This window comes from Cebus imitator, unplaced genomic scaffold (genome assembly GCF_001604975.1).
Source record: "Cebus imitator isolate Cc_AM_T3 unplaced genomic scaffold, Cebus_imitator-1.0 Scaffold75, whole genome shotgun sequence".
Lineage (NCBI taxonomy): Eukaryota > Metazoa > Chordata > Mammalia > Primates > Cebidae > Cebus > Cebus imitator.
The window spans coordinates 2,430,863-2,457,145 of NW_016107390.1; the positions used below are offsets into that span (position 1 = coordinate 2,430,863).

Consider the following 26,283-nt stretch of genomic DNA (forward strand, 5'->3'; position numbering starts at 1 on the left):
AAATCCAAGCAAAGTCTCAAGCAATATGTATACACCCACGTTCACAGCAGAATTATTCACAAGAGCCGGGAGGCAGAAGCAACCCAAATGCCGATACATGAATGGGTAAACAAAATGTGGTTTATACGCACAGCAGCGTACTCTTCAGCCTTCACAAGGAGGGAAATTCTGACACACGACACAATCTGCATGAAACTTGAGGACAGTAACCAAAGGTCAGGTTCTGTATGATCCCACTGATGTGAGGTACATGGAGCAGGCAAATTCATGGAGACAAGTAGAAAAGGCGTTGCCGGGGCTGGTGGGGGAGGATGGGCCGTTCGTGGTGCATGGTGCAGAGTTTCAGCTGGGAAGCTGGAGAGAGTTCTGGAGGTGGACGGTGGTGATGGCTGCACAATAGTGTGACCGTACTTAATACCATGAAGAGTCGGAGGGTCAAATCTTTTGGCTTCCCTGGGTCACACTGGAAGAAGCACTGTCTTAGGCCACATGTAAAAAACTGACACTGGGCGCAGCGCAGTGGCTCATGTCTGTAATCCCAGCACTTTGGGAGGCTGAGGTGGGCGGATCACCTGAGGCTGGGAGTTTGAGACCAGCCTAGCCAACATGGAGAAACCCCGTCTCTACTAAAAATACAAAATTAGCCAGGCATGGCGGTGCATGCCTGTAATCCCAGCTAGGAGGGAGGCTAAGGCAGGAGAATCACTTGAACCCAGGAGGTGGAGGTTGCAGTGAGCCGAGAGTGTGCCATTGCACTCCAGCCTGGGCAACAAGAGCAAAACTCTGTCTCAAAAAAAAACGAAACGAGCCAATCAACCAAACAAACAAAAACACTGACACTAATGATAACTGAGGGACTAAAAAGGGAAAAAGCATCACCAAAAAAGTCTCACAATGTCTTAAGAAAGTTTACAGATTGGTACTGGGCTGCATCCAGAGCCATCCTGAGTCTCAGGTGGCCCCAGGCTGTGGCTTGGACATGCTTGACGGAACTGTACACTTAAAGATGATTAGAATGACCAGTTTTTTGTATGATGCATATTTTACTACAATTAAAACAGCAACAACCACCACCATGCCTCAGCTAGGAAGTAGGTGAGCCAGAATTCACTGCAGATCTGTGTGGGCTTTCTACCACGCCAAAACCAGCTCCACTCTCATGGAAGCCCTGTTCAGGACGCGGGTCCTTTGTAAAGGAGAGATGTGGGGACGCTGAATTGAAACCTTCCTGCTCTGTCATACAAAGACCTCATTACTGACAGAGCCAGGGCCCTGTTTCATTTACGAATCGTAGGACGTAGAAATACTTGACCGTGGGATTCTAGCAGGACCATTCAGCTTCCCGGGTGGCTGGAGCGTGTCTCACTAGATGGCAGCATTGCTCACACAGCCTTGTTTCATTTTTTGACCCATCTGTGTCTTTCAGTTTTAACCCCACCAACTTCCCCACCTCCCAGGGAGGAGCTAGAAACCGTGCATCGAGTTCTAAACTTCTATGCAGAGGAATAAAGCATGACACCCGGCTTGGAAAGCCGAGTCACCCCAGATTGCCCCCAAAGCAATCACGGCAGGAGTGCATGCAGTGGGCGGCCCTCCCGGGCAGGGCCACAAATCTGACCCATCTGAGGAACGGGCCCCTTCCTCCAGAGAGTGGCTGGGGCAGGGGCCAGCACACAGGAGACCTGCGTTTGACTCCCAACATGGTCCCTTCCTAGCGGTGTGACCTCACACAGCTCACCCGACAGGCCTGGGCTTGTTTCTGTCATTTGTAATTCATGAAGGCTGCCTTCTAGTCTTGCTTCCAGCCATGTCTGTTTGCTTGAACAAAAAGGGAGCATGTCATGAACAAGCTGATGGGGTCAATCTTCCCGGTGACACGGCGCCTCAGCCTGACGGACAGTGGGGAGCAGCCTTGTGAAGGCGATGGACACCGTCAGGCTGGCTCGGATGAGTCAGCTCATTCAAAAAGTCAGGAGCGGTGGCTCACGCCTGTAATCTCAGCACTTTGGGAGGCAGGCCGAGGCGGGCGGATCACGAGGTCAGGAGTTCGAGACCAGCCTGGCCAATAAGGTGAAACCCCCGTCTCTACTAGAAATACAAAAATCAGTCAGATGTGGTGGCGCTCGCCTGTAGTCCCAGCTAGTCCGGAGGCTGAGGCAGGAGAATCGCTTGATCCCGGGAGAAGGAGGTTGCGGTGAGCCGAGGCCAGGCCACTGCACTCCAGCCTGGGCGACAGAGCGAGACTCTGTCTCAAGAAAAACAAAACAAAACAAAACAACCTCCCAGCCGCAGCCTTGGATATAGGCATGGCTGCTGCTGTCTTCGCTTTTCACATGAAATCTTTCTTCTCCTAGTGTCTCCGTCGTGCCCAGCTCTCAGCTGAGCAGTGGAAGGAAGGATACGTGAACTCCTTGGACCAGTGGTGCAGCGGAAATGTGCTAAAGTCTCCAGAGTCCCAAAAGGAGCGACTAGCAGGCTTCTAAACACCTAAACTATTCCCTCGGAGTGACTCAGGCATATGAAACATATGACTCATTAACCGACCCTCACAAATACCTCTGTAAGATAAAGCCATGCTAATTCATCACAGTAAAGGCTGTTAGCACAGTAAAATCGCAATTAGAAATTAATTAGGTATATGTCTGGGGTGGGGTGGGTGAGGACATTAGAATTTTCCAATTTATCAAATATTGCAATTTATATAATTATAAAGGAAAGATTTATATTTCATAATACATAAAAGAATAAGAAAGCAAATGTATTAACAACTTAACAGAAGCATATAAATAAGGAAAGCAAGAATGAAGGTCTTGAATCCTCTGTTTCAAATCCTCTGTGTTCAATAAGAATCATGAACCAAAAGAAAATAATCAAGCACTAGGCCTGAATTACTTGATAGTTCAAATGAATTCCAAAATAATAAGGTTTGACTTTTTTAGGTTATTTTAAACGTGACCTTTCCACTACTCCGTAAAATTCTAAATGATTCCAGTCTATTTGCTGCTTTCCCTACTCCCTTAGAAAGGTCCCCAAATACGGGGGGAAACTGGTCAATGAACCATTCTGTATTTTATTAATTCACTAATGATAAAATGGGATCACTTCAGCCGGGCACAGTGGCTCATGCCTGTAATCCCAGCACTCTGGGAGGCCGAAGTGGGCGGATCATTAGGTCAGAAGATCAAGACCATCCTGGATAACATGCTGACACTCTGTCTCTCCTAAAATACAAAAAATTAGCCAGGCATGGTAGCACACACCTGTAGGACCAGTTCTTGGGGAGGCTGAGGCAGAATTGCTTGAACCTGGCAGGCGGAGGTTGCGGTGAGCCAAGATTGCACCATTGCACTCCAGCCTGTGCAACAGAACGAAACTCTGTCTCAAAAAAAAAAAAGAGTTAACTTCTACTTAAAATATGACATTCTCACATATGATGTGATGTACATAGGGAAAGCTGGTTTTTTGGTAATATGTGGAGGAAGGAATGTTTTTGGAATTGCAGGCTAACATTTATTTTATGTGCTTGATATTCACTTTATGGAATTGGTGGTGTTTTTTCATCAACCACTGGCTCTTACAATGGAAAAGAGGGCCCTGATTCCATTTAACTTGAGTCACGTGAACTTGAGCAAAAGAAAATGGCACTCAAGGTTCAAGGAACTTAATGGGGAAGCTGGCCCGTGTCACATGCGGTGCTAAGTACGCAACGTGCACTCTGTCACACGATCCGCATAACAGCTCTGCAACTTTCCACTCTGCAGAGGAGAAAATTCACACACAGTGCAGTTAAGCAGCTCACTTGAGGTCACGCAGTCAGCAAGGAAGCTGGGCTTTTATTTCCGGTGCATGAGCGGCAAATCCAGCATGCCTCACCCTTGCATTGTGTGAGACTTAGATAAAATCATTGATGAGTATCAGCCTCGGACTTTCTAAAACTGTTTTCTTTGTCATTAAAATGAGGGGGAAAAAAAAAAGCAGTGGCTGCTGTTCCCTCTCGGAGCCTGGATACTCTTCAGCCCAGAGGAAAGTGAGAATTCAGCCTGAGGGAACAAGGTCAGGGGAGGGTGGCTGAGATGAGAGAGGATGGGGAGGGAAGCAGAGACCGGGAAAAGCTCTCCACCTCTGGGCAGTCTTCTCTCACCTACTCCACCCGGTAGGAAGCAGTTCTCAGCTCTGCCCCCACCCAAGCTCTGCCTGGGAGAGGACAGAAAGTCCTCCCTTGCGTGGGTGGTAAGAGCCACATTCCCACCACCTTACCTCCCAACCCCTCTCACCCACATCAAGAAAGGGGAGGGAAGGTAACTATTACCAGTAACTCAGGCGCTCCCCGAAGGCACACGGTGCCTTACCTACTGTTGCTAGCCTCTGTTTGGAGCCTAGAAATGTTACTAAAGACTAAAACAAAAAATAGGGCCAGGCGGTGGCTCACGCCTGTAATCCCAGCACTTTGGGTGGCTGAGGCGTGTGGATCATGAAGTCAGGAGATCAAGACCATCCTGGCTAACATGGTGAAACCCCGTCTCTACTGAAAATATAAAAAATTATCCGGGCGTGGTGGCATGTGCCTGTAGTCCCAGCTACTTGGGAGGCCGAGGCAGGAGAATCGCTTGAACCCGGGAGGCACAGGTAGCAGTGCTGAGATCACACCACTGCACTCCAGCCTGGGCAACGCAGTGAGAATCCATCACACACACACACACACACACACACACACACTGTAGACCAAATTATCAGCTTGGTCAGTAGAGAATCCCTCAGCTAGAATTGGTCAGATTAGGCTCAGCTTCGATTTCCCTACCCTCAGGTAGTGCTCCAAGAGGTGCTGTTTACATTTATGCCTACGGCTGTGAAAGCACAAACGCCTCGCCAGGTATTCTGTAAGACGAGGCCGTCATTCTGCGGCAGTCCCAAGTATATAGGGTGATCACTGACTTTGTCCCTGAGTATTTTTTCATTTTGTCTGGCTCTTAAGAGGCTCCCTCCAGTATAAGCACATTTTTATCTTTTCCTCTTGTTCCCTTTTTTCTTCGAAGCAAAGATGAATGGGAATCCTCCTCTGCTAACCAGCTGTGGACGCCTCCATCTGCTCCTTCTTCAGAAGTGGTTTATCTGTCTACCTACCTATCTATCGTCTATCTATCATCTATATAGAATGTGACCTTATTTGGAAATAGGGCCTTTGCAGATATAGTTATCAGATTGGTACAAAAGTAACTGCAGGTTTTGCTATTATTTTTAACAGCAAAAATCACCATTGCTTTTGCACACATGTAATAGTTAAGGATTGAGACGGGATCTTGCTGGATCAGGGTAGACTCTAAACCCAGTGGCTTGTGTCCGTGTAGAGAAGAAGAGGACACAGTGAGACATTTGGCAGAGGTTGGGGCCATGCATCAGAAGCCACGGAATGCCTGGAGCCAACAGAAGCTGGGGAGGAAGGATTCTTCCCTGGAGCCTTCAGAGGAAGCCCCGCACCGTCTGCATTTCAAAATGGCAGTCTCTGAAACGATGAGAATAAATTTCCGCTGCTTTTAAAGCTGCAGGCGGGGCATGGTGGCTCGCGGTGGCTCACGCCTGTAATTCCAGCACTTCGGGAGGCCAAGGAGGATCACCAGAGGTCAGGAGTTTGAGACCAGTCTGTCCGACATGGTAAAACCCTGTCTCTACTAACAGTACAAAAACTAGCTGGGAGTGGTGGTGCACATCTATAATCCCAGCTACTCCGGAGGCTGAGGCAGGAGAGTCGCTTGAACGTGGGAGGCGGAGGTTACAGTGAGCTGAGATCATGCCACTGCACTCCAGCCTGGACAATAGAGCAAGACTCCATCTCAAATAAATAAAGCCACATAGTTAGGAGTAAATTGTTGTCAGCCCTAAGAAACTAACATCTATCAGCCTGTCACTTATCTCTCCCATACCTTCATTGTTCTCTTCCCTCTACTTATTTTCCAGATAAATTCTTTTTTTTTTTTTTTTTTGAGAAGGAGTCTCTGTCGCCCAGGCTGAAATGCAGTGGCACGATCTCGGCTCATTGCAACCTCCGTCTTCTGGATTAAAGTGATTCTTCTGCCTCAGCCTCCTGAGTAGCTGGGATTACAGGTGCGTGCCACCACACCTGGCTAATTTTTGCATTTTTAGTAGACACGGGGTTTCACCACATTGGCCAGGATGATCTCGATCTCCTAACCTTGTGATCCACCTGCCTCAGTCTCCCAAAGTGCTGAGATTACAGGCGTGAGCCACCACACTCAGCCGATAAATTCCTTCTTAATGCTGTAGTTCTTGGTCTTGGCAGTTGAAACAAGGCCTGGGTCCCACCTGAAGACATTCTCATTTAACTCACCTGGGGTGTGATTCAGGCATTAGGATTTATTTTTTAATCTCCCAAGTAATTCTAGTGTGCAGCCAAAACGGACAATTCCTGCTTTCAGGCAAGGAAATCTTCCTGTTCCCCTGCTTCGAAGTCCCCACTGACTGCCTTCTGCCTGCCAGGTAAGAAGTGATACCAGCAAACACTCACATTCTGCCCTACAACTTTCAAAGTGCATTCAACTGCATGTACCATGAAGATATTTACCAGAGGAGGTAAGAATCAGGTAAGAATCACGGCCAGGGCAGTTCTGTGAAGCTTCTTTCTATCAGATCAAAAGGCCCTCTAGTGAACATGAACTTCTTCCGACATGGAATTCAGTGAGGTCTCTCCTGCCCCTCCCTTTCCTTCCATCCCTCCCACCCCAGCTTGGAAGGATTTCTGCAGTTTCACCACTAAGAGACTTACGGAAGCGAAATTGCGAGCTATCAATGGACAGTGGCTGTGGTGTGCTCGTCATGATGATTCTACAATAGGGAAATCTGAGACAATCGGAATCCCGCGGTGCGGTTTGAGTAACCTCTCATTCTGTGAAGGCACCCAAATGGAATGACTGACTTGTGCCTGGAGCGGCCCGTCTGCAGGGTAACGGAGTTTGCTTGAAGACCAAAAGCCGGTGTTCTTGGCCACCCCGCAGGTTTCTGCAGGGGCCCCTCGTCTGTGGGCCCCATCCTGCTTCTCCTTACCAGGCTTTCCGGTTAACCAAAGGCTTACCAGGTATAACAGCTTCCCATTGCTGCCGAAGCAAAATATCACCAATTTAGCAGTTTAAAACAACATAAAGGTATCCTTTTTTTTTTTCTTTTGAGATGGAGTGTCACTCTGTCGCCAGGCTGGAGTGCAGTGGCACAATCTCAGCTCACGGCAACCTCCGCCTCCCAGGTTCAAGTGAGTCTCCTGCCTCAGCCTCCGGAGTAGCTGAGTCTACAGGCACACACCACCACACCCGGCTTATTTTTGTATTTTTAGTAGAGACATGGTTTCATCATGTTGGCCAGGACGGTCTCGATCTCTTGACCTCGTGATCTGCCCACCTCGGCCTCCCAAAGTGCTGGGATTACAGGCGTGAGCCACCGCACCCAGTCAATTTACCCTCTTAAAGTTCTGGAGACAAGAAGTCAAAAATGGCCCTGCAGGGCTGGCTCCTTCTAGAGGGCCAAGGGGAGAATCAGACGCTTGCCGCCCCCAGCTTCTAGAGGCTTCTTCTTCCATCATGGAAGCCGGCAGATTGGTGTCTCTCTCGTCTCTGCCCTCTGCTTCTGTCTCCCCACCTCCTCTCCCTGCTTCTGATCCTCCTGCCTCCCTCTTTCAGGATCCTTGTAATTACACTGGGTCCACCCAGAGAGTCTAAAATGATCTCCCTGGCTGGGCGCGGGGGCTCACACCTGTAACCCCAGCACTTTGGGAGGCCGAGGCAGGCAGATCGCCTGAGGCCTGACCAGCCTGGCCAACATGGCGAAACCCCATCTCTACTAAAAATACAAAAATGAGCCTGATGTGGTTGTCCTTGCCTGTAATCCCAAGGCTGAGGAAGGAGAATCGCTTGAATCCAGGAGGTGGAGGTTGCAGCGAGCTGAGATCGTGCCGCTGCACTCCTGGGTGGCGGAGCGAGACTCAAAAATAACAACAATAATTAAATTAAATGATCCCCCATCTCAAGATCCCAATCACACCTGCAAAGGCCTTTTACTGTGTAAGGTAACACATCCACAGACTGTGGGGATCAGGGTGCAGACATCGTTGGGGGCCCCTATTCAGTCTACCACACCAAGCAAATGCCCAGATTAAACTGATTTGTGAATTCTCCTCATGAGGTCTGGGTGTTCCCTTCAGACCACCAGCCCTATCCACATTCGTAAAGTGTGACTGCCCTTTTGGAATTTCACCCTGAACACTACAGCCTTGCAACACATGCTGTCCATGACCGAATATACAGATTCTTTTTTCTGTGTTCATGATTTGTCAAAAAGCATAAAGATAAATAATCTAACATCCCTTTGACCACCTACAAACAGGAGAAAGCAAAACCCATGGTCTTAAGAATCTCGTCAGTGTCATGATTTGTCTAACAGTGGCATCTTACACTACTGCCTAGCTGAGCAGAAGCTGCAGCAAATGGAAGCATCTGACCCCAGTGCTGGCGCGTGACGCGGGGTGCAGCATCATTCAGGGCACAAGTGGCTGAGTGCGCCCTCAAGAGCCTCGAGGAATGGGAACAAAAATCCTACACTCCTGACCTACTGGAAACACCCACCCCTGCGCCCTCTGGAAACGTGGTTCAGCCACGAAGAGCTTGGTATGCCTCATCTCCCATCACCAGCCATACTAGAACACGTGCTTCTGGTCTTCAGGAAGCCACGGTAAACAAAGCCTCTGAGTACGACAGCACTTGGTGGGCCTCAGAGTCTCCCCTTCCTCCATCAGGACACCTGGAAATCCGCTAGCAGCAAGTTCCCCCAGGGCTTCTGATCTCTGAGGTGTGAGATTTATGCCCTGCAGAGGTCCTGCCATTCAGCAAACTTTCATCTGTTTTGAGGTTGGTGCTGCTTTTGCATCATTTTGTGCTCTTTTTTTTTTTTTTTTTTTTTGAGATACGGTCTCGGGTCTCACTCTGTCGCCTAGGCGAGACGCAGTGGTACGATCCCATCTTACTGCAGCCTGTGACTCCTGGGCTCAGAGAACCCTCTTGCCTCACCCTCCTGGGTAGCTGGGACTACGGGCGTGCCACCACGCCGGGCTAACTCTTCGTTTCTCTGTAGGGATGGGGTTTTACTGTGTTGTCTAGGCTGGTCTCTGACTCCTGGCCTGAAGCAGTTCTCACCTTGGCCTCTCAAGTGCCGAAATTACAGGCCTGAGCCACTGTGCCCAGACTGTGCTCACATCTTAAAATGTAACGGTCATTGATGACTGTGCTTCATAGGCACAATTATTTCTAAAGCTGTAATAGAGACAGCCCCATCATGACTTCAGCCAGAGCTCAGTCTAGCGTTATCTCTGACATTAATTCCAACGTCTGCTTTTAGAGAAGCAGGAAAATTTGTATGGAGAGCGTTTTCCTCCACTCAAGGAACGCACATGGACTACATTCCTTGTATCAGTGTTTCATTATGGACCTATTACTTGTTTTCTTGTTTTTTGTTTTTTTTTGGAGATGGAGTATCTCTCTGTCGCCCAGGCTGGAGTGCAGTGGTAGGATCTCAGCTCACTGCAACCTCCACCTCCCAGGTTCAAGTGAGTCTCCTGCCTCAGCCTCCGGAGTAGCTGAGTCTACAGGCACACACCACCACACCCGGCTAATTTTTTTATTTTTAGCAGAGACAGAGTTTCACCATGTTGGCCAGCAGAGTCTTGATCTCTTGACCTCATGATCCACCTGTCTTGGCCTCCCAAAGTGCTGGAATTATAAGCGTGAGCCGTGGCACATGGCCAGCCAGGTTTATTACTTGTATATTATTCTAACATCTTCTGAATTTTCTTGACAAGTTCAGTTGAGTGAAATCCTATGAAATAAAGTTCTTCTATCCTTTCAAATGCCCCTGTATTGAGTGCGACATCAAAATGCCAGCTAGGTTCTTTTCATTGCATCTAAGGATTTATTAAGTGTCATTAAGATACTTCACGTTGGCTGGGCATGGTGGCGCAGGCCTGTAATCCCAGCACTTTGGGAGGCCGAGGTGGGCGGATCACAAGGTCAGGAGTTTGAGATCCTGGCCAATATGGTGAAACCCTGTTTCTAATAAAAATACAAAAATTAGCCAGGTGTGGTGGCAGGCACCTGTAGTTCCAGCTACTTGGGAGGCTGAGGCAAGAGAATTGCTTGAACCCAGGGGGCGGAGGTTGCAGTGAGCCGAGGTCACGCCACTGCGCTCCAGCTTGAGCAATAGTGAGACTCCATCTCAAAAAAAAAAAAAAAAAAAAAAATTAGCTTAGCTTAAAGATTAGCTTCAAATCAAATAGCTGATAGTTTCTACCAAAATTCTTGGGTTCTAGATAGGTCTTTGGCCTGGAATTCTTTCCCAAACTAGGGCCAGTCATGGGAAATAATTATACTGCTCCCCTGACACAGGAGCTCTCTCTAATAAAGAACCACATTTGCACGTTAGCTGCTGTGAGGGACATGAGAATATGAGTCCCCTGTTGTCCAAGAGTGTGTGATCTAGCAAAAGGGATCAAACCAGGATTTAGAAAACTCTGAGCAAAGGAACCTTCGAAACATCTCTCAGCTTCAGCTCTGACTTCTGGGAAATGAAAGGGTTGAAGTCTACAATTTCTATTGGTATTCCTGCTTTATAGTTCATAAAATATTTACACACCCTCTTCGTAATTGTTCCCTATAATCACGTTGTGAGGCAGGAGTTTCATAGGTAAGGGAACAGACTGAGATGTCAAGCTACGAAGCTGGTTTAATAGCTGTGGAACCACAGCCGTGAACCAGATGAGACTCTGTCTCCAAATCTCCTACCGTGATGCAAGAGCCATTACCACCTACAGAAGTGGATTCTAACACCAACGTCCTACAATTCTGATGTGTACAGTCTTTCCTGCGGTTATTCACTATAATAAATGTAAATCAGGCAAAAGCAGCTGCCGCTCAAAAGGAGATAACTCATCTGTAGTTGATTACAAGGAACTAATCTAGACACATCCTTTCAAAGTCACAATTTCATGTGGTCAAATGAAGGTTCTAACACATGGTTACGAAGAGGGGGAAAATAGATACCAGGCTTACTTGGGGTGGAGGGTGGGAGGAGCACCCCACAGAAAACGACCTATGGGGTACTATGCTCACCCCCCGGGTGGCAAAATCATTTGTACACCAAACCCCAGTGACATGCAATTACCCACCTAACAAACCTGCACATGTACTCCCAAACAGAAAATAAAAGTTGGAAAAAAATGAAGGTTCTAGAGCAGTGATCCCCAACCTTTTTGGCACCAGGGACCCGTTTCATGGAAGACAATTAGGGGGCGGAGATGGGATGAAACGGTTCCACCTCAGGCCATCAGGCATTAGATTCTCGTAAGGGGTGCGTAACAGGCGTCTGGGGACCCCTGTTCTTAGAGAATTTTCTGCTTTCTGTAAGTATGCATAGATTATGATAAATGTCTACAGATTAACAAAAAGTCTTTCTTTGAAAGTTCATCTTATCTTCTATTGCCTCAATTTTCTAAGACATTTAATGAGCATTATCTCTGTGGTTTGTTCTGCATTTTCGATGTAAGCTCAGTACTTCCTAAATTGCTCTTTTTAAAATCTCTCTGGATTGATTTCTGTTTATCTGTGATGCTTCCTGGTCTTTCTGGAGGTACCTGAGAAACATGAAGGGTACAGCAGAAGAGAATCAAGAATCTTCCTACTGCAGCGTTTGGAGATGAGTGCACAGTGGTGTGGGTAACGGGGACCGAGGGGGACCGCTCTATCGCCCACGTGACGCAGGCTTCACCAGCTCGCTGTTGGAAAGCCTGTCCGTGCCGTTTCATCCTGGCTACAGCTAAATTGTAGAAGGGCAGAGTTGTCCTCTCCCTCATTTCTAGAGGCTCGGGTTCCGTGGGTGTGGAGTCGCACCCTTGGTAGTGACAAAGTCTAGATGCTTCTCTGCCCGGGAAACAGCTCTGGCACTGATCCAGAGGCCATCTGCTCTGTGGGGAGGGAAGTGGGAGTATGGGTGAGCAGGAAAAATGAGGTCAGCTTTCAGAGCAGTCAACCATCTCTGACGAGCTGGCCAGACTGCGAACTGCAGAATATTTACTGCAGGGAGACGTCGCGACAGGAGACGCTCAGTCTGGCCAGACCCAGAGCCCCCACCCCAGGGCATCAGGACAAGACAGTCACAAAACAGGGGACACGGATTCACACTGATTCACAGCCAGGCACCAAATCCCTTTATCGCACAGAGGTTTCCTCTGGTCCCTTTATTACTCGGGGGAAATGCATGAATTGGTCTGTTCTGGAGTTGGAAAGAAGAAATATAACGCACCCAGAACGACTGCAAGTTGGTGGCTTGTGTGAATCTTGGTTTATCTGGCTTTGCCACAGCAGGCTGGATTATGAGTCTGTCTGCATGCTCCCAAAGCAGTGGGCATCTCTTCACCTCTGCACTCACCTGGCTCCTCCCCACTGTGAGGACCTCAGGATAGGAACCAGGATTTCCAGCCCGAGGCTGCAGCCCCACCCGCCACCTAGCGCAGTGCCTGGCACTTGGCTGGATACTTGTGCAGCAAATTCTCTTTCATCTGAGGTTGGGAAGAAAGAGGAGGGATAGGCAGGGCACAGTGGCTCACATCTGTAATCCCAGCACTTTGGGAAGCCAAGGTGGGCCAAACATCACCAGAGGTCGGAGTTCAAGACCAGCCTGATCAACATAGAGAAATCCCATCTCTACAAAAAACACAGAATTAGCTGGGTGTGGTGGCGCATGCCTATAATCCCAGCTACTCGGGAGGCTGAGGCAGAAAAATTGCTTCAACCTGGGAGGCGGAGGTTGCAGTGAGCTGAGATCACGCCATTGCACTCCAGCCTGGGCAACAAGAGTGAAACTCTGTCTCAAAAAAAAGAAAAAAGAAAAGAGGAGGAATAGAATCATTGCACAAATGAAAGGAACACACCAATAATCCCTCATGGCCTGTTAAGCAGCATCTTCAGTGTCCCCGCTTCACACACAAATTCTCACCGCACTTTGAGTATTTTCCATGAAAGCACCAGTTCCATGCTCATCCGTCCTTGCTCGTTAGCGCCGGCGCAGCGGCTGAGTCTTCTGACTGGCCCCGGCCACGCGCTACGAGAGCACTGGAGTCGTGGAGGGTGAAATGTGAGTTGTCTGTGTAACATGAGGATGTGGCTCACACAACCCAGGGATGTGTTGAAAATACGGCCTGGGTAAAAGGATGTTTACCTGAGCATTTTATTTATAGCAGCAAAGACCTAAATTCTAATTAATTGGTGTTTGGGTATAATTAGATTGGTGCAAAAGTTATTGTGGTTTTTGCCATTGAAAGTAATGCCAAAAACCGCAATGACTTTTACACCAACCTAATTAGGACATTGCCATAGAGCGGATAATATCGATATAATGAAATATGCTACTGCTAAACAGAATATTTTAGGAAAACACATAAGGGCATGGGGAAACGTATCCAACGTATTAAGTGAAATGCAGGTCACAGAATTGAACCTGCTCACAATTTTACAGATTGCGAGATATGAAATATTAGGAGGAAGTATACCCAAACGTTACATAGTTTCCATCTGGGCCACGTCGACTTTTAAAGTCTTATTTAAACTTTTTCACGTATTTTATATTGTAAATTTTATTTTACAACCAACATGTAACTTTTTATAATTTTCTAAATAGTATATTTTAAAACTGCAAACAACAACAAAATAAGCAGATCATCCCCTAATGCAAAGAAGCCCTTCTCTGTTCCTGCCCTGGATGGTCACTTCCGAGATGAGACGTGAAGCCTCTCCCAGGACGCCACTGGTCCCTCATTCTCCTTATACACACAACCCAGATAATTCTATCCGAAAGTCTCGGGGCGATGAGATCCCTGCAGGTAAAACTAGTTCTTGTCTTTGTTACAGCAGATCTGAACAGGAACTGTATCTGGAAAAGATGTGGACAGCTGACGCTGGGGCAGCCTAGGAGAGCTGGAAGCAGGAGGGAGTGGGAGGCAAAGGCCCTCCCTGGGCGAGGGAGGCTGGAGCTGATCCTGCCGCTGGCTGTGTGGCACACTCACTCTGCGTCTCTGAGTATCATGCTCCCTGTCTGCAAAAGGAAGATCCCACACCTGCCCGCCTCCCTCATACACCTACCGTGGGGTTAAATGAAATAATGTGTATGTTCTGATCTGCAATTTAGAAAGCACTCGGTGAAATGAAGAGTTCGACAATCCAAGAATGCTAACATCTTAGGATAATATTCAATGTTTCCCACTTTCTTTCAAGATAGCAAGAGACACACACACTCTCAAACCCTCTAGAAAACATCACCAGGAATTTTATCAATGTATTTAACTCACTTCGCGAATCCCTGGACCTTTGTCCAACGTAACAAAACTATGCTATATGTTCCCTAGACTTGCTCCCTTTTCTCCTGGGCTCATGGGTTGATTGGCTTCCCCAGGTTCCCCAGTGGGAAGGCGGGGTCAAGAGATGAAATTGTCTGTCTGTCTGTCTCTCTCTCTTCTTTTTTACCGCTTCAGAGTCTTGCTCTGTCAGCCAGGCTGGAGTGCAATGGTGCAATCTCGGCTCACTGCAGCCTCTGCCTCCTGGGCTCAAGCAATCCTCCCATCTCAGCCTCCCAAGTAGCTGAGACTACAGGCTCATGCCACCATACCTGGATCATTTTTGTATTTTTAGTAGAGATGAGGTTTCTCCATGTTGCCCAGGCTGAAATATAACTCCTGGGCTCAAGCAATCCACCCACCCAAAAGTGCTGGGATTATAAGTGTGAGCCACCACGCCCAGCAGAGACTGGACTCTTGTCACTGGAATATACATGTAAGCAATGCACATCCCTTTCAGGCAAAGCTGGGCCCCAAAATCCTCCTGTGAGATCCTCCATACACTCTCTCTTCCCTCATTTCCTGGCTGGTTACAGAAGATCTTGTGAAGGACTCTCGAGGCCCCTGGAAGATGGTGACACATTTGGTAGAAGTCTGTGCCCCCACGTCGCAGCAAAGCCACCCACCAAACACCCACTATGACACAGACCCAAGTGAGAGAGAGCCTGAGGTCTTCAGGATGATGTGCTGTATGTGCCAACCGCTTCTCTGAGTAACACACCCTTGACCGTGGCCGCCCCTTCACTCCAGTGATGGTCAACGCTGTCCGCTGCTTCCCACCACTGATGCAGGGGACGGAGGGGCCACTTACATTAAAACTCCAGTCCTCAGCCAACAGAAACTCACCCAGGCAACATTAGAACATCTTTAAAGATTCCCTAGGAGACTGAAGACCTGTTTTTCATCTCTATGGGGAAACCTGGGGGCATGTGCTAATTTAAATAACTGAAAAGGAAAAAACACTCTTGGCAGCCCAGTCCCAACAGTTCTTAAGGTGAGTTGCAAATAGAAGAGAGTGCGGGTCTAGGAAGGGAGGAGAGGTTAGGAAGGGCGTCTATACCTCTCTCAGACGGTCTAGACAGGGGAAGCAGAGTGCCAGCACGGACCACGGTTCCCTCATATGTTTTACCCTCAGCAATGCCCAGCACTTCCCATGGGTTGCTTTAAAATCACGATTTCAGGGACTCACAGTATCCTTTGTTTCAAAAGCCTCTCACTCATTTGTGTTAATATCTCAAATCTCTGTTAACAACACAACAATGATCCCCTACTGTGTGGCAGGTATTGGGGTACGTGTCATGCAAACACTACCTTACTTACTTCTCATGACTCACGTCCATGTGCAAGTGGCGACTTGAGCCTGAGACAGGGCAAACCCCATGTGCAAGGTCACATTGCTAATAAGTGGACAGGTCGGGCTTGGGCCCCACTCCAAGTATCTCTGTGGCCCTCCTCTTCATGGCCATGCCATGTGGTAAACCTGCTGACTGAGAAGCCGCTGGCATCCCCTGGACCAGCAGGGTCTCTCAGGAAGGAGGCACTGAGGGCGGAGAAAGGGCAGCTGTGGGGGGTTTGGAGGATACAGAAGCACCCCCCACAGCAGGCACGGGTGGAGCACGCTGATGAGAATCTGTGGGGCCACATGGAAACGCTAGGCTCTGAGTTACGGGGCTCCCAGGAGGAGGCAGAGGAAGGAAGTGCTCCCCACCTCTCTGCTTTCACTCTAGCCAGCCCTGCTCTTCCTGGCCCACACAGGCGACTTACCTGGTATGGGTACAGCGTGACCCCGTTGGTCCTCGACAGGGACCTGGTGCCTTCCAGGTACTGGTGAGCCTGGATGGCCACTGAATTGAGGATGTTCCCATTGCTTGGACTGGTGGCCATCTGGAGGCTGGCCTTGGCCTGGTGAGTCGGGGACCCACTCTTCTTTTCCGCCCCATTGCTGACCCCAAGGCTGCTGGGTTTGCTGCTGTGCTTGTTGACGAGGCCTGTGTAGTTGGAGGTGGCATAGGGGGCGGGCACAAAGGCCCAGTCCCTGGGCTGCTGGAGCCCACCCACGTGCCGGGACCCCACCAGGGTGGGGATGCTGAAGAGCGGCGGGGGCGAGCCAGGCGAGGCGTCGTACTGCTCACTGCCAGCGGCCTGCTCCAAGGCCAGCACCATCTGGACGGCCTCCTGCTTCAGCTGGTTCAGGTGTGTGGCACAAATGTCACAGCGGTTGTCCCGGTCATTCCACGCCTTCCGGATGGTGTTGGGGACCTGGAGTTTGTCATGAATCACAGCTGAGAAAGCAGGGTCCTAGAGAACACGGAAGCAGAGGAAAAGAAGATTCCATCACTCAAGGTTGCTCAGTGCAAGTCAGATACCTGGCTCACGAGCTAAGCCCTGGCTGTGCCCAAGGAGTTTGATGGTTTGACCGGCACCAATAGAAATGAGAAGCCACACTGGCAGAAAAGCCTCTACTTCCGATAAACACCTTTGACAAATGTAAGAATTTTATAGTGAAAACTTTTAAAAAGAAGTTAAAAAAAAAAAGACTTTTAAGTATCCTCTTCGCCAGGCGGGTCAAATAAGAACATTCATATTCTGCCATCATTGTTTTGTTTTGCTTTTGAGACAGAGTCCTGCTCTGTCACCAGGCTGGAGTGCACTGATGTGATCTCGGCTCACTGCAATCTCTGCCTCCTGGGTTCAAGCGATTCTCCTGCCTCAGCCTTCCAAGTAACTGGGACTACAGGCACCTGCCACCACATCTGACTAATTTTTTGTATTTTAGTACAGAGGGAGTTTCACCATGTTGGCCAGGATGGTCTCGATCTCCTGACGTTGTGATCCACCTGCCTCAGCCTCCTAAAGTGCTGGGATAACAGGCGTGAACCACTGCACCCGGCCTCTTATTCTTACATCCACTAAAAAATTATAGCCTTCCCTGGGCTCTTGCAGGGTGTTCAATCAGAAGGAATAGACGTTTGTCAGGCATGATGGGGGCGGGGCCGAAGCAGCCCAGCAACCCTGTGTAGACGGACTCATGTTTACTATTTGTCCCTTGGCAAGCTGACCATGTCTCTACCCGGGTATCTGATATTCTAACCCACCAAAACAAAACAGTCCAAGATACTTTTCCCCTCAAACTTCATCTAAAACTACTATTTAAAAATATTGGCTGGGCGCAGTGGCTCAGGCCTGTAATCCTAGCACTTTGGGAGGCCGAGGTGGGTGGATCACGACGTCAGGAGTTCAAGATCAGCCTAGCCAAGATGGTGAAACCCCGTCTCTACTAAAAATACCAAAATTAGTTGGGCATGGTGGTGGGTGCCTGTAATTCCAGCTACTTGGGAGGCTGAGGCAGGGAACTGCTTGAACCCAGGAGGCAGAGGTTGCATTGAGGCGAGATCGTGCCGCTGCACTCCAGCCTGGGCGACAGAGAAAGACTCTGTCTCAAAAAAATAAAAATAAAAAAATCTTGCCAGGTGTGGTGGCTGGCACCCATAATCCCAGCTACTTGGGAGGCTGAAGCTGGAGGATCCCTTAAGGCTAGAAGTCGAGACCAGCCTGAGCAGCATAGAGAGAAAATCTTACAAAATAATGTATATATTACTATTATATATATTTATAAAATGTTTATAGATAAAATAAAAAGCTAGGTCAGAGGCCCATATCAAAAAGAAATCAGGAAATGGATTGAATGACAGCAATGTCTCTTATTTACTTGGCTTTAATTGTTACAGGAAAGCAGGGTCACACAGAGGAACAAGCACCAGGAGTGTTCACTGAGGATCAGTTTCCAGTCCTGCCACCTGTGACCTGGGAATTCTGTAGTGACCTCCTCTCATCTGCCACACAGGGTCACGGCCCATCCTCACTGTAAGGACCTTCCAGCTCCGTCACTCCATTCGTGGGGAAACTGGGACTGGAGAGTCTGGCCTGTGCATGTATGAACAGGGCTACTATACCATTTGGGGGCCTGGGTGACCGGCTGAGGTTCAACAGTTGTTGCAGATAATTGATAAAACTCAACTCAAGGCTTATGTACCTCCAGGCCACTAGGGAGAAAATCTGCCCTTCTGAAATTCACTGTCAGCTTTTACGGGGCACAAGCCCCTTCAGAGCTGAATGGGGTTTGATGAGCGTAGGCAGGGAGGGTGGTGTGGGGAGGGGGCAGGAAGATCAGCACTTGGGGGTTGTTCTTAATTACGATCCATCTTGATTACAGGCTCTAGTGTTTTGTGTTCCCTGTTTCACTGCCCTGAACAGCTTCTCAGCACGCACTGATCAATCGGTGCATAAATAAGAGGCCTCTTTCCACTGCAGCAGCAGCGAGTGGCTCAGGAGGGAGACACTCAGACAGTCACAATGGCGGGAAGCATGGGCAGGGAAGGCTGATCAAGTCTCCTTGAAGTGATGCAAACCACATGAGGCCTGCCTCGGGCGTCCTTCTCAATGACAGGGCCACAGAGGCTCCAATCACAACTCAGAGCTTAGGACCTGCAAGGACCCCTTAGGGACCGTTCCAGAACAGAGCACCACCTCAGTTTACAGACAAACAGGTCCCAGAGGGTTAAAGCGTGGACCATGGCTGGACTTCCTAACCACCAGTACAGGTATTGATCGACTTACGACCTATGCAAGTTACGACCATTTGACTTTACGACCACAATCGCTAGCCACGACTGCTCCGCGTCTGGCAGCGCAAACGTTGCCCAGCTGGGCGTACGACAGTGCGGACCAGCTTCCGGCAGCACTACCATCTCCGCGTGCATATAGCCTACACAACTTACGACCAAATCGTGTTACGACTGGTCTGTTGGAACCAATCGTGGTCGTAAGTCGAGCACTAGCTGTATGTGATTTTTCACCCTAAGCCAAAGAGCCATTATCCATCCAGAGATTCACATTCTCCCACAGACGCAGAAGGTTTCCACCCCCACGTTGTCACTAGGAAATGTTCATTTATGCAAACGAAATGTATTCGGGCCCCAATATATGCAAAGACACAGTTTCCTGTGTTTTCACATAATGGCTTATGCTTTCAAGGCACCAAGCTGTTTGCTTTCAAGCAGCCTGCCATCAATTGCTTATTTAGAATATTTTTGTGACCCCATCATATGGAAGAAGTGCCACAGAAAGGCGGCGGCTGTAGGCGCAGGCATGCCTGCACATCACAGCTTATTTCAATAGTAGTCCTTGGAGTCTGGATTTGACTCTGACGTAGGGACGCATTCACTCTCCAGAAACCACATGAGCCATCCCTGGCTCTGACGACCCCACTTCTTTTTTTTTTGAGATGGAATCTTGTTCTGTCACCAGGCTGGAGTGCAGTGGCCCAGTCTCTGCTATCTGCAACCTCTACCTCCCAGGTTCAAGCGATTCTCCTACCTCAGCCTCCCGAGTAGCTGGGACTACAGGCATGCACCACCACACACAGCTAATTTTTGTATTTTTAGTAGAGACAGGGTTTCACCATGTTGGCCAGGATGGTCTCGATCTCTTGACCTTGTGATCTGCCCACCTCTGCCTCCCAAAGTGCTGGGATTACAGATGTGAGCCACTGTGCCCGGCCCTCTTTTCTTCGTCTTTACTGCTCTTCCTTGAAGCACTACCTTCTTCATTCAGCTTACTGTCATTTGTGGCTCAGCTGCTGACATTTAACAAATAGATATTTTGGTTTCCAGCATGCCAGGCATTGCCCCAGGTGGGGGTCTGAGGGTACATGAGAACAACACCCGTGCTCTGGGAGCTCACAGTCCATGGGGCCTTCCTGGTTCCTGGACTACCTAATGCCTCATGCCTCTGCTGCCACCTCTAGCCCAGTCTGCAGTGACTCCCAGGACCAATCCATACATGCTCAACACGTGGAGCTCAGTGCTCCCCCAGGGGTGACAACACATCAGCACCAGCTCCCGCTCCTCACGATGCTATTCCACTCACACCTAGGCCAGCCAGAGCAAGCCCAGCCAGCGCCGACATTCAGCGCACAGCTGAGCCCACCATCAACACGACCACCACAGACAGCCAGGAAGTAGCCAACAACCTGTTCCTGTCTTGTCCAGGGAAAAGCTGAGATTGAGAGTTTTTAACAAGTATGTGGTTGTTGGCTGATGTCAGAGGTGTTCCTTCAGTTAAGCAACCCTTGATGTAAAACCCTTTGTGAGCTCTTATCATCAAAAGGCCTCAGTAGACTAAGAGATACATCTTATGGAAACGAAAATCCCTTTCAAGTGCTTGTCCACACATTATGCATAAATATTTTAGTACGACTCACAACTTGGAAAAGGAATGGCTAACAGCCATAGCTTTCTGTAAGTGCTGAAATAAGAAGATACCACTTTAAATGAGGATAGTCATAAACGAAGAAAAGACAAATGGAGGCCGGGCAAGGAGGCTCACACCTGCAAACCCAGCACTTTGGGAGGCGGAGGTGGGCAGATCACAAGGTCAGGAGTTCAAGACCAGCCTTACCAACATGACGAAATTCCATCTCTACTAAAAATACACAAATCATCCAGGTATGGTGGTGTGGGCCTGCAGTCCCAGCTACTCAGGAGGCTGAGGCAGGAGAATCGCTTGAGCCCAGGAGGCGGAGGTTGCAGTGAGCCGAGATCACACCATGGCGCTCCAGTCTGGGCAACAGAGTAAGATTCCATCTCAAAAAAACAGATGAATGCTCTTTGCCCCTAAACCTACTCTTGCTCCAGTGGTCACTAGCGAAGTAAATAGTATCATAGTCCGCCCGGGACCCAGGCCTGAAATTTAGAACCTTCCTCAGGTCCTCCTTTTCGGTCACATTCAATCATCAAATTTCCAGATTGGTGATTGGTACTTCCAAGAAACTCTTGGCCGGTCCTTCCTCTCCACGCCCACTGCCACGTTCATGCTTTTAGATCTCTCACTCAACACAGTACCCCCCGACTCCAGCCTTGATCTTACCTCCCCACAAGAAAATGACTTTACCAAAATTCAAATCCAATCATGTCATGACTCAGCTTTTCCGCACCTCCATTCTAAGAGCTATCTCATTGTCTGCAGTTTTCATTTGGACAAGTGTCTCCATTACAGTCACTGTGCCTGATGGGAAAATATTCTTTCTGTCTTCAATACCCTAGTATCCAGCGGAGTGCCTGGAACATAGTAAGGTCTCAACAAATACGTGTGAAATAAATAAAGGAATGAAAGGAATTCCACCAAGGTAAAAAGTCAAGCAGTAAAGTCTATGCTCAGCATTCTGTATTTGGCCTAAATGAGTTTTTCGCCCATATTATAAAACTGTTATGGAAGAAACCCGAATCTAAGGCTAACATTTCCAGCTCTATTCCTTCCACCTGGCTAATGAGCTGGGTTTGTCAACCAGAGCCTGGGTATCTTCCTTTTATACTCTCTTCTTTATACTATTAGATCCTCCGGCCTCAGTACAAGCTCAATTCATCTTTTTCTTAAGTTCCCAAGAAGCTGACAGGTTTGTTTGTTTTGTTTTCTTGAGATGGAGTCTCGCTCTGTCGTGCAGGCTGGAGTGCAGTGGCATGATCTCAGCTCACTGCAACTGCAACCTCCAGGTTCAAGTGATTCTCCCACCTCAGCCTCGGAGTAGCTGGGATTACAGGTGTGCATCACCATACCTGGCTAACTTTCTGTGTGTTTATTTTAGTGGAGATGGGGATTCACCATGTTGCCCAGGCTGGGCTTGAACTCCTGAGCTCAGGCAATCCACCCAGCTTGGTCTCCCAAAGTGCTAGGATTACAGGCATGAGCCACCATGCCGGGCCAAAAGTAACATTTATATGGAAAGAATTTTATTAAAAACTTTTTTTAAACCTTCAGCCCAGCTCATGAACAAGAAGACAAGAGAAATCTACCTAAAGGAAAACTCCAGGTCAGTACTACGCACTTGGTCCAGAAGGTTGGGCCCCCCGCAAGCTGGTGGCACACTTATTTCCCAAAAGCTGGCAGCCAGCTTTCAATGCATGAAGTGGGACTGGTGATGAGTCTGCAAAGTCAAGCAAGGAAACAAGAACCGCTGCCCAGGTGAACAAAGCCATTCACCAGTGTGCCTCATTGATGCTGGTGCCATCGCGTCCTTGGAGGGCTGGACTGCTCTGCAATAAATGCTCAAGCCACTTCTGAGGACAGGTGGTTTTCCACATCGTTTCAGGCAAAAGAGGACTTTAAGCATGTCCCCCCAAAGCTTTCAGGTCTGTGATGAAGGCAGTAGGTGGAGTCGGCATCCGGCATGTGTTGTACAAATTCCTGTTGCTATTTGCTTCTGGGGTATTGTCCTAGAGGCCTCTGGTGACAAGCTCAACAAGATTTAAGCTGTTCTTCAAAGGCCGTTTCATTCCACTTTGATCCTAAACTTTCTTCCTGCACACACGCTGCTCTGCGGAATGGAGGACAGTCCCTGAGGAGGGAATGTTTGTTGCCCAAACATCCCCCCATGGCTCCCCAGACGATCAGTGGCATTTTCCTTCATTCCTGTCGTCCTTCTGCGGCCAGCGTTTGCATTCCTGCCCCTGCCGCATTCCCCAGAGCGTCCTTTCTTTCTCAACCACCTAGTATTGGCAGGTGTCAATATTAATGACTCTTTTTTGAACAAAATGCAAAATTGAAAGTTTGCAAATGATCGATAATAAACCTTAGGTGGATCTGAACCAAGAATACTGATCCTCTTATTTGCAGTTAAACATTCAACTATCTGGGCTCAAACATCTCTCAAAGAAGTGGTATTTCTCCCCCTCACTAATTTCAAAAGAAGAAAAATAAAGATAATGGGGCCAAATCTTAATGAGTCGTTGTCAGAGAAGAGAGTTTCAGCATCTGAAGTCTAAGGACCCTCCCAACGTGCCAGCTCTCGGACGTTACTGCTTCCTCAGGAACCTCGAAGCTTATCAGCTCCCTGACCTTGACACCTCACGCTCCACCTGTGCTTGACGGGGTGTGAAGGACCAAGGTCTCAGCCAGAGGATTTCTCACCGCGAGACTCTCTTCGCCCAGTTACCGTGCCAAGTCTACACAGCAGGAATTTACTGATGGCGAAAAGTCAGTATCCTTCATTTCTGTTGCTCGTGGAGCTCCCAGACCCACGAACGAGGCATGCAACCACCTCAGAGGGAAGCCAGGAGCCAGTCAGAATGTCTGATGAAGGAATCACGCCCCGCGGCTCTGTGTGGGGAAGTGACCACCTTCAAGCGTTCTGTCCTCCGCACCCACACCACACATGCATGGATGCAAGTCTCCAGCAGCCCACTTTGATGGGCAGAGAGGACTCAAGCACAGCACGTTCTCTAAAGACTGGGGGAAAAGAGGGGAATGGTATCTGGAAGGACACTGGGTGTGTTGGAATTAGGGTTTGCTCAGGTGAGACCTGAGATAGCCAAAATGTTAGAAATAGATGCTCGGTGCTGCAAAGAAAATCAGCACTGAAACAAAGGACCTTTCAGCAACGCATTTTACTTCCTGGACTGCAGGAAGGGGAGGACCCTCTCTAGCCATCGTGCCCAAGAGTACGAGGACCTAAGGGAAACACACAAATCTATCCCTTACGCATCTGGGGTCGTCCTTACTGCTGTGTCTGATCTCCGTTGGCTGGAGCCAGAGCTCACCATCTAAACTAAAACCCGATTGGCTAACAACTTAAAACTTTCTAAACAGGTGAAAGCAACGGAGAGCTGGGACCTGCCTGTGAGCACGTCCGGCACGGATATCTTGGTTAAAGTACAAGGACACAGAGTGTACTACGTGCCTGTAAGCAGGGCAGGTCTAACAGCTACATAGGATAGGGCGTAACAGAGTTATTTGGACACTTATTTTTTAACAAGAAAGAAAGCTTTAAAAAGGAACTTTTCTACTTCCCACACAAAATAACAAGCGCAGTCGGGCCAGCAATGAGGCCATGCCCTGAGGCCGCAGGTGGGTGGCCTGCGCCCCTCCTTCATCAGCATAAAACTCAGGTGGAAACTTCCTTCTGAAGACTTCTTGCCTGCAGTCTGAACCCGGGCTCTGTCGTGATTGTTTCCAGCGTGCTTGCTGGCGACCACACAATGTGTGTGCTGAACGCCAAGCTGAGCGTGTGGAAACGCTGAGAGTGAAGGCACACAGGCACGCTGGGTAACAAGCTCAGAGACAAACCAAGAAAAAAGACCCTCCCGAGGAAGAAATGTGCAATGTCAGACCGCAGTTGTTCTACGTAAGAAACCAGATTATCCTGGGATGTCGCGGCTGTGCCCAGCCTAAGCGAGAACGCTCTGGATGAGTGCAGAGAGGGGTGGGCCTCTCAAAGACTTCAGTCTGAATGCCTGTGTTCCAGGGGGGCAGTTAGGCAGGCGGAAGGCAGGTGCGCATGAAATTAACAGGGCTGCTTGCAGCAACGTGTGAAAAAGGTGTTGCAGATGGCAACACTCTGCTCCCTCAAAAGAAGGGAGATGTTTAATTAGAACTTGACAGGATTAAGAATGGTTCATGAATGACTCAAAAGAATGGGCGAGGCATTTCTCATCACAACCCCTGAAAATGTTTTTTATTTATTTATTTATTTTTTGAGACAGAGTCTTGCTCTGTAGCCCACACTGGAGTGCAATGGTGTGATTTTGGCTCACTGTATCAAGCGATTCTTTTGCCTCAGCCTCCCAAGTAGCTGGGACTACAGGCGTGCGCCACCATGCCTGGCTAATTTTGTATTTTTAGTAGAGATGGGGTTTCACTTCCCTCATTCCCTCCTTCCCTCTCACCCTGTCATCCAGGCTCTAGTGCAATGCTTTGATCTCAGCTCACTGCAACCTCCACCTCCCGGGTTCAAGCAATTCTTGTGCCTCAGCCTCCTGAGTAGCTTGGGATACAGGCACCTGCCACCACACCTGGCTGATTTTTGTATTTTTAGTAGAGAGCATTTTGCCATGTTGGCCAGGCTGGTCTCGAACTCCTGACCTCAGGTGATACATCCACCTCGGCCTCCCAAAGTGCCGGGATTACAGGCGTGAGCCACTGCGCCCAGCCTGCCAGTGTTTATGTCCAGGTCTCATCTTTTCCAAGTAGATGGTATGGACAGTGTTGATTCTTTTGAAAACTTTTGGTTAAGGGCTTGGGGCTCCAGTCCTGCGGCTGCTGCTTAGCAGCTGGGTGACCAGAGGCCATTTTTCACAGATCTATCCCAGCTTCAGTCTCCTTAATGTAAAAATGGGAGTTGATAATCATCCCTGTTTTATTAAGTAAGAATTAAGTGTGATAATGTATGCAACATTTTTAGCACAGACCTGGTCCTTGGTAAATGCTAAATCAATGGTTGGTAGTAATGATTAGAATGTGACTGTTCTCAGTATCTAACACAGTACCTAGTATAAATGTAGAACTTCATACAATGGTGGTGGCGAGGGTGCTACGGAGGGTGGTGACAGTGATCTTAGGGCTTACTTTTATCTAGGGGGATTTAGTGCTTTTGCAATTAAGAGTAGAGTAGATGATAAAGAAGTGAACACATGACAATCACTTAACCACCCCCTACGTCTGGTCAAGTCAAAGCCTTCTTAAAATAAATCAGGCTGGACACAGTGGCTCACATCTGTAATCCCAGCACTTTGGGAAGTCAAGATGTGTGGATCACTTGAGGTCAAGAGTTTGAGACCAGCCTGGCCAACATGGCAAAACCCTATCTCTACTAAAAATAAAAAAAATTAGTCGGGCATGGTGGTAGGCACCTGTATTCCCAGCTACTCAGGAGACTGAGGCATGAGAATAGCTTGAATCTGGGAGGTGGAGGTTGCAGTGAGCTGAGATTGCAGCATCGCACTACAGCCTGGATGACAGGGTGAGAAAAAGGAAGGAAGGGAGAAAGGGAGGAGGGGAGGAGGGGAGGAGGGAAGGAG

The 26,283-nt window shown here is 48.7% G+C and overlaps 1 protein-coding gene across 1 annotated transcript in view; it reads right to left on the reverse strand.

The window, feature by feature from the left end:
• KIF26B (kinesin family member 26B) overlaps window positions 1–26,283 on the reverse strand; it is a 555,192-nt gene that overhangs the window by 326,713 nt on the left and 202,196 nt on the right. The window contains exon 3 of the mRNA XM_017532087.2: window positions 16,199–16,732. Within this exon, the coding sequence (XP_017387576.1) occupies window positions 16,199–16,732 (534 nt within the window). The remainder of the gene's footprint in view (window positions 1–16,198; window positions 16,733–26,283) is intronic.